The sequence below is a fragment of the Micromys minutus genome, assembly GCF_963924665.1.
Source record: "Micromys minutus genome assembly, chromosome: 4".
Classification (NCBI taxonomy): Eukaryota; Metazoa; Chordata; class Mammalia; order Rodentia; family Muridae; genus Micromys; species Micromys minutus.
In genome coordinates this window covers 56,185,139-56,199,091 of record NC_137973.1, presented here as the reverse complement: position 1 = coordinate 56,199,091, position 13,953 = coordinate 56,185,139, and the positions used below count along the sequence as shown (strand labels likewise).

Sequence of the window (13,953 nt, the reverse complement as noted above, 5' to 3'; positions counted from 1 at the left end):
TTATATCTAGTATGTAAGTGGGTATAAGCATTCACTCTAGTCAACAACCAACATGAGGGAATATACTAGCTACAACCCAAAGAAAACTACCAATATTACGATTACACCCCATTCCAATGGCCTAAGTGTGAAATGTTTATTATAGACTTCCGTGTTTAAATACTTGGTCTACAGTTCCTGCAGCCATTAGGGAAGGTCACAGAGCCTCTCTGGAGGAAGTGCGTCACTGGAAGCAGGACTTAGGGCTTTGTAGCTTCACCCTTCTTCCAGTTTGCTGTCTTCTTCCCAAGTGTGAATGCAGAGTGACTGTCTAATTTCTTGCTCTGAGGGTATGTCTTCCCTGCCTACTGCCACATCTCCCATGCCATGATGCACTATGTCCTTTTGAAATCGTGAGCCAAAATAAGCCCTTTCTCCCTTAAGTCTCACTTGTCAGGGTATTTATCACAATAATGAGAAAGCAACTAAGACAGTTATTGGGAAAGCATTCTGTGCCAATTGCAGTATTTTATATTTTGGTATCAAGATGATCTTGCACTCTCCGTGATTTTCTATTGCCAAAATAAGTGTTTCATGAAACATAATATACAGTGCATAATATTTTTGTATCTGAGTTATATAAAATTAGATATCACTGGAAAACAAAACAGAAGTCAGACAGAGTTATGCATTCATTTTCAACAGTATTTAACTATATTGTTGAATGTTATTCAGACTTATTTCTGTATTTAAACACTTAAGGAAATGATTTAACTAAGACACCTTCATCATCTGGAACCATATTTAAAACAGTAAAACTGGAACAAGAGCTTTTTTGTTGTTGTTGCTTTCTTTTTTTGTTGTTTTTTTAAGAATGGGAAAAGCTACACTTGATAGCAGTTGCCACCTTCTTGGGTCATGTCCCACCCACCAGATGTCTATTTCACAAAACACTATGTTTTTAAATCTCCTTGACAACAAACTTCATTCCAATAAATGGGAATATGGCCCAGTCCAGATAGTGAGCTTTGGTTTGTTATTTTACTTTCGCTGAAAATCCAAAGGCAGATGTTAGGTTTATCAAAATGTAAGAAAAAAAATCTATCAAAGCATTTGGGTTTTTATAAATGGAAGAAACTAACAAAGATGGGTTTTAAAGGGGAAAAGAAAGCATATACACACATCACACATTTGAATATGTATGTGTAGATCAAGGTAATCAAAACACCAAATCAGGAACTTTTAAAAATGTACATTTAAATTTTTTATTTTGTGTGTATAAGGTTTTGCCTGCATGTATGTGTGTGTGTGTGTATTTATGTGTGTGTGTGTGTGTGTGTGTGTGTGTGTGTGTGTGTGCATCCTGTGTGCTGGTGACTTGGAGGTCAGAACAAAGCACCATTATCCTCTACAATTAGAGTTGCAAATGGCTGCTCACTACTGAGGGAGAACTCTGAACTGGAAACCAGTCCTTTGTAATGACCACAGATGCTCTGAGCAGCTCCATCATCTCCCCAGCCCCCAGAAGCCTTTACCATCAGGCCTGAATTGGGTTTGGTTATCTAAGATGTGACTAAAAAGAAAATGAGCAGTTTGCAGCTATAAAATAAATAGAAGTCCGGAAGTTTTTGTGCAAGTATTCTGTCGCCGGGCCAAGTGAGGCTTACGTTGGAGTCTCGCCTTTAGTAAATATCACTCCAAGCTGCAAGTGTCTTTAAGCTCAGCCAGCCAGTGTGAAAAAAGAAAAGCTTAAGGAGAAGGTTAGATAGTTGAAGATTTCTTCCAACCCCACTATTCTATGTTAGAATTTTAAAGTATGTGCCAGCAAGAGCTTGAAACTCATTCATAAAATAATAGCATCCAGATGGGACCTACTTTAGTTCTTTAATATGCATATTAAAGGTGCAGATGGATTATAGTTTAAAAATACCCAACACTTACCTGGTAATGTCTATAACTGTATTCATGCTACAGCATCCATCAATCAAACAATAAACAATATTACGTGTTGTCTTCGCAACCAGAAAGCTGGGTTGCTCTGCTTTGGTTAAGATCTTGTACTTAAAGGGGCAGGCCACTAAAAATGGCATAGACAGTAATACTGGCTTCTCTAGTTTGTGTTTGCTGGGTGAAAGTTTATAACCTTTCTCTCTTTGATCAAAACAGGGTGGTGCCACACCCATGTGCACTTGGGAATGCTAACAGACTTTAGTGTTGTTCACACACACACACACACACACACACACACACATACACACACAAAAAGAGAGAAAGAGAGGGGGGGAGAGGGAGAGAGAGAGAGAGTAAAATTTGGTGGAGAACATATTGGGGGGAAAGGGAGTCTAGGAGAACTTGAAGGAAGAGAATGAGGGAGTAGATATGATTAAAGTACCATATATGATATTCTCAAGGAAACACACATGTACTCACACATATGTGCACGTGTGCATCAGTTAAGAGTACTTGCTACTCTTGCAGGACACCTGATTGTGGTTATCATCACCTATATGGTGACAAACATTCTTAACTCCAATTCCAGAGGATCCAACACCCTCTTTGAGCCTCCACATATACCAGACACCCTATGCTGTGCGCATATATATATATACATACATACATACAGGCAAAACTCACATACAAACAAAATAAAAATAAATCTTGAAAAAAAGATGGAGAGTAATAAAGAAAGATACTCAAAGTTGACCTCTGTCTTCCAGATGTGTAGACACAAGCAATGCATACACACTATATATCACAGGGAGAGCAAGATAAAAGAGAAGAGAGGGGAGAAAGGGAGATTATATAGATGACCTTTATATTAAAAAGAAAAAAATAAGTCCGATTTAAAAGTTCTTAGATAATTTGCATACCCACCAAACATGTACACCAAATAAATAATTAAAGAAATATGTCCTAGGGGTTTGAATGGCTCAAGGTTATTTTAAATCATAAAATCTTCTACAGGTAGATAATCTTACGCATACCACAAACACCAGAAGTTTGGGTTTTTTTTTTTTTTTTATTTAAAGCTCCAACAATTTGTTCCAATCAAATAATCTATGTATTCATTTCAAATGTTATTTGAAATTTCATTTAAATGTATACATTGTCTGTATTAATTACCAACACCACCAAATTACCCATGTCAACAGAGATAGAAGAATGCTCCAATAACAGAGACAAACTGCACCTATACTTAATCATGCAAACAAACCACAGCGAGACTTAATGACTACCCAGGAGAAATAGTCTTCCCCAGGGAAAAGTGTACCCATTAGTTATCCAAGACCAGATGTTCAGCTCTGAAAAACCCACATGAAAGTAACACACAGACGAAGCAGGCTTTGTCTATTTATTTAGGAATATTTATGTTTATACATATATGTATTTAACAACATTTAATGAAGAAAGAAACCATGAGTTTGAAAGAGAGCAAGGTGGGACGTGGGAGAGGGTTTGGAGGGAGGGAAGAGAAGGGAGAAATGATTTAATTATGTTATACTCTGAGGAAACAAGAGAAATAATTTAAAGAACAGTGCCTAACAACTTCTCTCCTAAGTAACAGGGACATTTAGAGATGAGGCACGGAAAACCACAAGTAGCATTCAAAGGCAGTAGGAACGGTTTCCAAGCCCAGATTCTACTGCACCATACCCTCTGAGGCATAGGACACACAGCTAGAGACTGGAGTCCCTCTGCTCTGTCTGATGTGACAAGAGATAAGGAATGCTCGTCCAATTTCCTTTTTAGCAAATTCACACACATTGGTAATGCTGAGAAGCCAATTTGCCTGTCACCCACAAATGGGCTCTCTGCCAAGTGGCAGTGTATTCTCCCTGTGTTTATTATCCTAGGATGCTTAGAGTCATTGCGATCTTAAAAACTGTACTAATTTCCTTAATCTGTGGGTGGGAGAAACCGTATCCAACATCACTGAGAAGTTTCTGTGTCCTGATGAATCGAATCGTCCCCTGAACTACTACTGCCCAACACTTTCTCCTGGCCTCCAAACCTAGGCAAAGACCCCACAAGAATCCCCTTTTAAGACATTGGGTGTTCGCACATGCACTATAGCATGCCAGTGATCATGATTCTAGTTAGGCAGATGCATACACAGCCTCAGACTTTCTGTCCACTGAGAAGGGCTAACAGTGGCTGGTTCAGGATCACTCCAGGAGTGACTTTGTCCTAATGGCCATATAGATTTTCAGTGGGGCTGTGGATACAATGTGTACATATACATTTGTACAAATTATAGGTACACAGTTATAAATGAGAAAGGGCAATAAGCTTAGCTCAGTGTAAGAAAGGTTAAAAGGCAGCCCAGTCATGAAGTTCAAAGCCAGGCTGACTAAGCACTCCTGCCGTACAGACCCACATAAACTGAAAACTAAATTAGCAAATATGTTTTAATTGCCATAATTCTGTGTTATCAAAAAACAGTCTGTCCCTTCCCCTCACACAGCCTTCCCACCCCCCACCTTGCTACTTCTGAAATGTTTCTCAGAGTGGCAGCTAATTTCTCTAAACAGACCTGGGCCTCCCCTGCCTTCAAACTGCACAAGAGAAAAAGGTGGAGAGTAATAAAGAAAGATACTCAAACTTGACCTCTGTCTGCCAGATGTGTAGACACAGGCATGCACACACATACACACATATACATCACAGGGAGAGCAAGAGAGAAGGGAAGAGAGGGGAGAAAGAGAGAGATTGTATAGATTCTCATTAGCTTAATATTATTTTTTAAATACTTGTGTTTTGAAGTTTCAGTACTCTGATCATTAAATTTTTTCTATTTCAAGCAGAGGTCTGAGGGCGACTATATAAGCTATTATAAGTGTACACAGCAGAACAGTCATGGATGTGTAAAAGTGTATCCACATGGAGGTACCAAAAAAATCCCGTTACACAATAATGCTTAGCATTCTTCTTTCTTAATTTTTGGCAAAAATATTTAACTTACTGTCATTTTAGATTATATTGTTCTTTTGTGTAGATGTATGTTCAGCTTTATAAAGAAAAGAGAGCACAAAGGTTCCTGGGTTCATGTTGCAGAAATTTGCCCCATGGAGAGCTTTGTTAGAAGTGGAGTTCCACATGTTCTTCCTCATATGCAGAACCAAGTAGCCAATGCTATGTGTACATATGCAAACAAAAGCACATTGGGGCATAGCATAGCATGTCCACAAGAGAGCCGAAAATTCTCAGTACAGGGGGATGAGCAAGGACGGGGTGCAGGTAACAAGCATGAGTCAGGCAACCCAATGCAAAGCTAATTGCTTTTCTAGCTTGTGCTCTGCTTTGGATTTTTTAGTTGGTGAGTGAGTGCATAAAAACATATTCCATAGGAAAGGTGGAAAACCCAGTGTGAAGTGCCATTCTTTCAGACTGCCCATTCTAACTCTATGTGGTCAAGTAAGACAAGGTCATGACAGTGGGCGCTACAGTGACTGTGTTACTTCATAAAGGGGAAATGCAGACAGAAAGGCACCTACTATGTGAATCCTGGAGTCATACAAGCAAGAGCTTGGAGAAGCTCACAGTCAACCTCCAAAATTCCCTTCCCTTGCACCACCAAAGGCTACTTAGCCCAGCCAACAGAATCTGAGCCATTCTGTTTCTGGCCTTTCAACTTGAAGTACATATGGATTTGTTAGCAGAGTGTGGCGGCCAGCCTCTCTGGTGCAACCCTTGTTTGGATGACAAGACTCTTTCTGGGAGACAGGTTACTGAGAAGAATTGGTTTTTTCACCCGAACTCACGTTTTCTCACATTAAACTAGACCAACTCGTATGATTGCTGTTACTAAAGGTAGCTGCATGAATAATAAATGAATAATTACTATGAATTATAGATAGGAATGAATGGAAACAGTGGCTTCAGCTGGATGTTAGTTCAGGGAAATGCCCTGACATTAAGAGATGATCTGATTCCATTTTTACCTGGAATAATGTAACAGACCCAAGTTACAGCTGGGGATGCTAATAGCTAAGACCCGCAGAAGTTGAAAAGAAAATAAATTAAAGTTAAATTAGCATCCTTTACTGCACTTGAGAAGTTAATGACCATCTCCCAATTCAATTGTTTCCAGGTAATATCATTTTTCATCACTTGTAACGAAGACAAAAGCTGTATTAATGTATTTCCCAGTGTTACATTTGGTATAGGACATGGCAGTCTACTTAATGCAATGCCGTACACATATTAACATCTCCAAGGTGTGACGGAGTCTCTCTTATTCTTCTGAGTAATTGTTATGCTGAAATTTCTATGCTTTGAGAATATTCTTGTCAAAGATATGGACAGTAGTCGGTATTGCTGGCAGGCATCCATCTTATAATAGAAACAACTAAAATCAATTGCTTTATGTGCCCATGAAGCTCAATAATAAATTAAAAAAACGATTGGTGTGGTTAACATGACATTTTTTGTTCATAACTCTGTTTCAAAGGTGTATTATGATTACTACATATTATAAATATACTTCTTAGTAGTTCCAAAAGCTCTAGGGGCAGGTTTTTATTTTTTTGCTGGTTATTCTCTCTTAAAATGAGTGTGCCTCATGGCAACCAATTAAACCAATTGTCTTAACTTCTCAGTTGTTTTATTTAGGAAAGAGGGATTTACCAAACAAAGCTGACTGTTCTATTTGGTTCTGGTCCTTTGTTTCTTCCAAGCTTCCTTAATGGATTTATGGAAAGGAATAATATTTATACCTTGGTGGGAGGAAAAAACATTTCAGCTTTTTTTAAAGGTTCCTTTAACAGGCAACAGTATATATCTGGGAAGTTAAAGTTAAATATAAAATCTCTAAGATAGCAGTCAGATTGAGCTACATGTATAAAATCCTACTAGGAAATGTATCGAATCTATTGCTAATATTGCTAATAAATATTCTTACACACCTGCCACACAGAATGAAGATGCAGGAATGATTAAAAGGCAAACGGGAGGCGGGGGCGGGCGTTTTACAACTTTTTTTCTTTTTCTTCTCTCGAGACAGCATCTCATTCCGTAGCCCTAGCTAGCCTGGAACTCACTATGCAGCCTGTACTGTCCTTGAACTCATAGGTAATGCTCCTGCTTCAGACTCCAGAGTACAGAGATTCTAGGTGTGAACCACTCTACCTGGCTTAATTAACTTTTTAATTGACTTTCGCTTCAACAGCATGTGGCCTTCCAAAAGGAATATCTATAAACAACGGTATTTAGCCCACATGTCCAGCATATCTATTTTAACTAAGAGACTCCGTGGCTTTGGGTTACTTAGGAGCACATTAGCAAGGGATGATAAAGGCTGGATCTGGGACTCACTGTGTTTTGGCTTGGGATTTTTAAATGTTGCCCAAAAGCCAAGTGCTAAGGTTTGGTCACCAGCCTACGAGTGTGTTGGGAGATAACTCAGCTTGTTATCAGAGGAAGGTAGGGATTTGCAGGTCCGGGTCAGCACTTGGAGGGGAATTGAGAGCCCAGTCCCTTACTCTGTCTCCGTTTCCTGACTGAGAAGTCATGAGCGGCTGTGCTCCTTAGCACCCCACCATGATGCTCTGCCTCAGAAGAGCCCTCAGAACAATGGAGCCAAATGGACCATGGACGGAAACTTGTGAAAACAAAGGCCTAGGTAAATCTTTTCCTCTTCTCCTATTGATTAACTCGGGTGTTTTGTCACTGTGGTGAGAAGTTGATGACCAGATTCCTTTATCACCTATTCTATCTGTGTTACTCATCAGCCATGAGGCTAAGTCACTGCTTGCTACAAATGGGGAATTCTCAGGACAGAGCCAAGCAAGTTGTCCATTTCTGCTCTGACAACTTGAGACTGAAAATCATGGCCACTCAGAGTCAGGAAGCATGGGCTCATTGCAAAGGATCAGTGAAAGGAAGAAGTCAGCTGCCTGTGGAAATATGAGAGGCTTCCCACTCAGTTAAGATGGATATTCTGGTAAGCTATGTGGTTTATTACCACACACTGGCAGAACAAATACCAGTGATGATGTTCTATCGGAAACTAATGTTGGCATACCTCCTGCCTGCTCTGTGACTATAGTCTAGCAAGTTTGAAAGTCATCTAAACAGCATCTGCTCAGTTCAACTGACCCTTAGAAAGGTGCCTTCTAATTCCTGACCTAGATGTGGGAATTAAAACCCTGAAGCTAGAGCCCAAGCATTTTGACAAGTCTCTAGGTAAATGGTGAAGATTTTCACATTTATTTATTTGAAAATGGGGCTGTGATTGTTTGAATAAAAATGTCTTTCATATGTTGGTATATTTAAATGCTTAGTCACCAGAGAGTGGCACTACTTGAAAGGATTAAAAGGATCAAAATGTGTGGCCTTTCTGGTGGAACTGTGTCACTGGGGATGAGCTTGGAGGTTTCAAAAGCCCATGCTAAGCCCAGGATGGATGGATGGATGGATGGATAGATAAGTAGGTAGGTAGATATGGTATGGTATGGTATGGTATGGTATGGATTCCAGCAACATGGCTGCTCTAGCAAGGAATACCATCCAAAGACCTTCTAGGTCTGTGTGATCTGGCTGGAATGCAGACCTACCTTTAGTACACACGTTTACTCCCAATCAATGAAGATAAAGTTAGCTTGAAAAAGGAAGCAGCCTTGTTTAGAAATGATGTCTAATTAAGAGGCCAACAAAGTAATGAATCAGTGAAAGATTTCACTGAATCATTCAGTGATGGGCTATACCCAGCTCTCGGGAGAACAGGAAAGAGGGGCTGCTTAAGAGCAGTGTAGGAAGAGAGATGAGTCAAGTCAGTTCCCTCAGTGTAGTTTGGGCAGTGCAGTTGAATTCTGTTCAGTTTGTGAGGTTTCTGCAGTGCGGCTCAGCAGAGGCAGTTGAAGCCAGAGAATAAGAAAGAGCCAGAAGATTAGAATATATTACAAAAGTTAATATTAGGCCAATTCAGGCAGAAGTGGAGAAAAACCAGATTGAATCAGTCAGCTTGTAAAGGCATTTGGACCAGAACAACAGAGTCGATCCAACCTGCCAGAGTTCATAAAGAGCTAGAAAGGATAAGTTTAATCAGAAGTAAGTCTCCAAGATAACAATTGCATCTGGCAAATAAAAGACACTTTTACACACATACATACATACATGCATCTGCCTACCGATCAGAATGTAGAATTTTTCCACCCACCATGGCTGCCTGCATCCGCACCATGATGATATGAACTAACCTCTGAAACTGAAAGCAAGCCCACAATTTAATGTTGTCTTTTAGAACTGCTTTGGTCTAGGTGTTGTTTCACAGCAATAGCACAATGACTAAGATAAGGGCATACATCATGGGGGTCAGAAGGAAACTTGAAGTCAGTTCTCTCCAAATGTCATGTGACTCCCAAGATTCAAACTCAGGTTATCAGACTTGATGGCAGATAGTTTTACCTGGCGGACCCTCATGGCAGCCCTCTTTGGATGAGTTTAATGTTCCCTGTGAGAATGGACTCCCTCAATTGACTCAAGTATCCCACTTTAAAAAAGATGTTTTATTACTACTACATATGTTCTTTGGAGCCAGAGCCAAAGAATTATTTCCTGCTCTGATACATGAGCTAATGGACTGTCCACACCTTGCTCACCTGAGAAGTCCACCCCATTCTTTCAGCATCATGGAGGAGGACCCTACTTCTCACTTCCCTGTATGGGACCTGAAACTCTACTCCGACCCCAGTTTAGGTTTTAAAAGAGGGATCATACTTCTATATATCATTCTTTTCTTCTGCGCCAGTTTTCTGTAAAGACAAAAAGCAGGACCTTTAAGCATAGGCGACTGGAAATAATGTGCATTGTGCTCGGGCTAAACGTAATTCCTCTCCTTTCGTTCTGCCCTTTCGACCACCCCACAGGCTAACAAGGGCATGTTGCAGCTGAGCACAGATATTTCTACACTGTATACAAACAAAGGAGCAGAGGGAAATGAGCTGTAAGTGAGAGTGGGCACATCTGTGCACACATCCTACCCTATTTCTTCTGCTTTCCTGGCAATATGCCTTTAGGATTCCCAATAGAAACATGTAGGGGCTCCTTCATAAGGTTGTCTATGAAAAAATAACTAAAGCAAACATAAAGTTCTTAGTCCGGCATCCAGCACAAAGTGGGTGTTGAGTGAGTCCTTGATGTGATAACTATTCAAGATCATTCTGAATACATGCCCAGAGCTTGAAGTTTTCTTTTAATTAATTTTCTCAAAAACGAATTTTTTTTTCTGGGACTGGAGAGATGCCTCAGCAGCTAAGAGTGCTGACTATGTAATTGTGATAACTGCTGTTTGGATCCCAGCACCCACATAACAAGTGGGGCACCCTGCCCATGTCTGTAAGAGCAGCTCCAAATAGGGCGGAGACAAGGGGAAGTCTCAGGGAGAGACCCACCTCAAAGGAATAGGTAGAGTGAGGACACCCAGTTGCTCTCTCTGGGCTTTAAATGAAGGGCACTTAAGGTCATACACCATGTTGAGCACACACACACACACACACACACACACACACACACACACGCACATAAACTTAGAGACACAACATCAGTATATTCAAATAAGCAAAGAATTCTTTTTTAGAAATACCCTGCTTGTCTTTATGGGAAGAAACCCAAAGCTGTTGTAATGGTCAAGCATTGCCACATCTGAACAGCAGCAATGTTTTCTAAAGAACAATTCAGTGTTCTTTCATTAGCAAACAGTGCTCTAGCCTAACTCCCTCGCTGGAGTTGTGGGACTAAGAAAACTGTAAGATTCGGGGTGGGTGCACTGTCTCAGAAGCATGGAGTGTAGCTAGTCAGATCTGTACTCTGCACTCTGTGACTGACAGAGCTCAAGGTTCTGCCTATCAAGGCTTGGTCCTGTAAGCGATTCAGGTATTACAGAGGCGCTCTCTTCCCTTTGTTTGGTACTCATCTTCTGTAGCTTCTTCTGCTCCTCATATCCTCTGTCACCTAAACACAACCACATGAGGTTTTGGCTGCTGAAAACTGTCTATTGACCTAAAGGCATTGAAAAATAGTAATTTCTCTCCAAAGAGGAGATGGTAGGGAATTCGAAGACAAACTAATCTCTTCACAGGAATATAAAACTGAAGGTTACTTGTGCTTTTGCAAAGAGAATTAGATCATCATAATGTTTTAACTTTGAATTGCTTTTTACTATGTTTTGAAGGGAAAACAGTCTGTTGTTCCTTACATATTAATTCTCTGATAATTCTTTATCACATCTATCTATAAGACTAAGAATAATAATAAAAGGCTGCCAATGATTGCTAGACACAATATTTTTTATTTAAAATGATCTTAGAGTAAATGAGGTAACCACGGGTCTCTGTGCTTGACATCATCTCCGTTCTTTTACAGCCACATTGGCATTCTGTCCGTGAACCATGAGTACAGAGATGATGTCATTCTCCAGGATGAAGAATAATTGATCTTAACCTTCACATCACTTTCCTTTAACTCGAAGCACTAACTCTACTGAAAGCAGAGATAAATAAAATGTCTGCGAGAAACGAATGGCATTGGAAAAGGTTACTGCCAGAAGCTGGAAGGATACACTTCAGGAAATTTGTAAAACTCCTGTCATACAGGGTCATCGAAAACGGCCGAAGTTTTGGTCTATTAGGGGATGGTCAAATCGTTTGTTTTCCTTTCCCAAATGTTGCATGAGGCAAACTAAACCCTTAATACAAAATACAAATTCCAGTAATTCCGAGTAAAGTAGTGTGAATGGCAGATTACCATTTGCATTCGGGTTTAAATGTGATGCAATCGCTGACACAAACTTAAGATGTCCTAGTAACTTTCTTTGCTAAAGTTGACTCTTAACCCCGATTTTCCATAAATGATATGCTCTTGACTCTAGCTGCCTCCTCTGTTACTGAGGCAGTCCTTGTTCTGCCCCCTTTCCTTTGTTCTTCACTCCCCGGTGGTATTTACCACAGGCGCCCCAGAACATAACCGGCTTTGTATTTTGGTCTGAGAGTTGTGTCATGCTTTAAAGTCAACAGTGGCAGCGGGACCAGCATTTCACAGCACTTTCCCAAGTCTGCTTACATTTAATAATTTCCTTTCCCAAACCAGTGGCCAGCAAATGTATGTTTTTCTTTATCTTTCCTCCTTTGTATACAGAGTGCCTCATTAAGGCTAGCTGACATCCACAAGCAGACATCCACCATCATGCACAAATCCTGCCAGTGGGACACACACGCGCGCGCGCACACACACACACTCACGTTGGCCGGACAGACCTTCTCTAGGCTCTAGAGTTGAGCACCCTATGCAGCTACTGTCCCCGTGACAATCGTCACACGATGCATGCTTTCTTGACTGACACTTACCATACAGACGAGTGCACTTCACTACTTATCCGGCTTCCCAGCTCGCCCCCACACCACAATGCAAACCCCTTGTATCCAGATACACAGGTACAGTCCCCAGCTGTCACCTCTGCCCGGATGCCACTCACCTTGACCACAGTCGCAGTAGCCCCAGTCCACTTTGCCTTGGGCATTCCGATAGAAGCACCAAGGTCTGCCCGCGCCATCCGGGGTCAGGCAGAAGTTGTGCCGCTGCCCTCGCAGCTCAGCCCAACTGGCCGGGGGCGACCGATCCAGGAAGGGCGGCACCTCGTCCCAGTGTAGACACGGGACTCCAAGGTTGGTGGCATTGCCCCACGGCTCGCCTGCTCTGCAGCGGTGTAGAATCGTTGGGGGCGTGTGCCGGGTGCTGAGGACCTGAGGGCGCTGGGCAGCGGGGGTCCCCGGCGGGAGCGGGAAGAGCGGGGTCCTGGGTGGTCGCCGCGAGCTGGGAAGGTAGTGCTCGTGTTGGGAATGCGGTGGGGACGGATGCGGGCGGTGCAGGGGCGAGCGCGAGACGGGATCAGCTCGGGCCACTACGGACAGTGCCCCTAAAATCACAGCCAGCACCCAGCGGGCGAGCGCCATGGCTGCGGCGCCGAGTGTGGTCCATGCTGGGCTCCGGGTCCCCGCGGAGGGGGCGGGGCGGGGCCGGCAGAGTCCTAGAGCCCCCTCCCACGCTCGCGCCGCCGCCCTGCTGTCCCGGGCCCCGGGGGCGGCGGGAGGCTCACACCGGGACCCGAAGGAAGGGTCAGCCCGGCGAAGCAAAGGCTGGAGTGCCAGAGGCGATGAGCACCAGGAGCTCTGTCGCCCGGAGCCCGACCTCCACCCCACCCTCGGCTGTCAGCCGGAGGCGCGGGCTCTCGGTGCCAACGCGGGGGAAGGTCTAGGCTGCCGGTGCCAACAGGCACACACCACAGCCCTGTCTGACGGCTCCCGCCTGGCACCCGTCCCTCCTGTTCTCGGTCGTTCTGTCTGTGTTTTGCAATCTCTGGAGAAATGTGGATGAAATTAGATGCACCTCTCTGCCTTGGCAATTCACAGGATAGAAGTTAAGAAAGCCCACCAGGAGGGTTAAAACCACTTTGCTGAGCTGAGTCCTTTAAGGACTCCCTGGGCTTGAGATTCCAAGCTTCACACCATGTCCCGATGAACGTTAGAGGAAATTAAATGTCCGAGCAGATCCAGCAAAAGGAGCTTGAGCCTTTCTCCTTCCTGCCTCCCACTTTCCACCAGATGCCCTGGACACCAGTTGTTAGGTTTTAATAGGCATTCATCCTGATCTCCATCCTCCACAGATGTGGCCCTGTGACACCTGCCTCCTGCCCACAGGACCAGAACTTGAATTAAGCCTCTTATTTGCTGCCCCAGGCAAGAGCTGAACTTCATCACGTTAGCTTCAATAAGAGTAGACTCTATCTGTGAGAGATTTTATTAGTCTCTCTGCTGGTTCAGCACATCCCTTCCAACAATTCCCCACTCCCGTGTCACCCCAAAGCCTGTTGGTTTAGGACTTTAAGAATTAGCTGGGGCTGAACGGTTAGGGTTGCCGATTGCTCTTGACCATGGCCCTAAGTTAAAGAAGAATCGGGAATCGGGATGGAGATGACAAGCT

General features: G+C 42.8%; 1 protein-coding gene across 1 annotated transcript in view; it reads right to left on the bottom strand.

Annotated features, from left to right (window-relative positions):
• Window positions 1-13,081, bottom strand: part of PRSS12 (serine protease 12) — a 57,744-nt gene extending 44,663 nt beyond the window's left edge. Inside the window, exon 1 of the mRNA XM_080915379.1 lies at window positions 12,449-13,081. Within this exon, the coding sequence (XP_080771505.1) occupies window positions 12,449-12,926 (478 nt within the window). The 5' untranslated portion in view covers window positions 12,927-13,081. The remainder of the gene's footprint in view (window positions 1-12,448) is intronic.
• Between the last annotated feature and the right edge of the window lie 872 nt (window positions 13,082-13,953).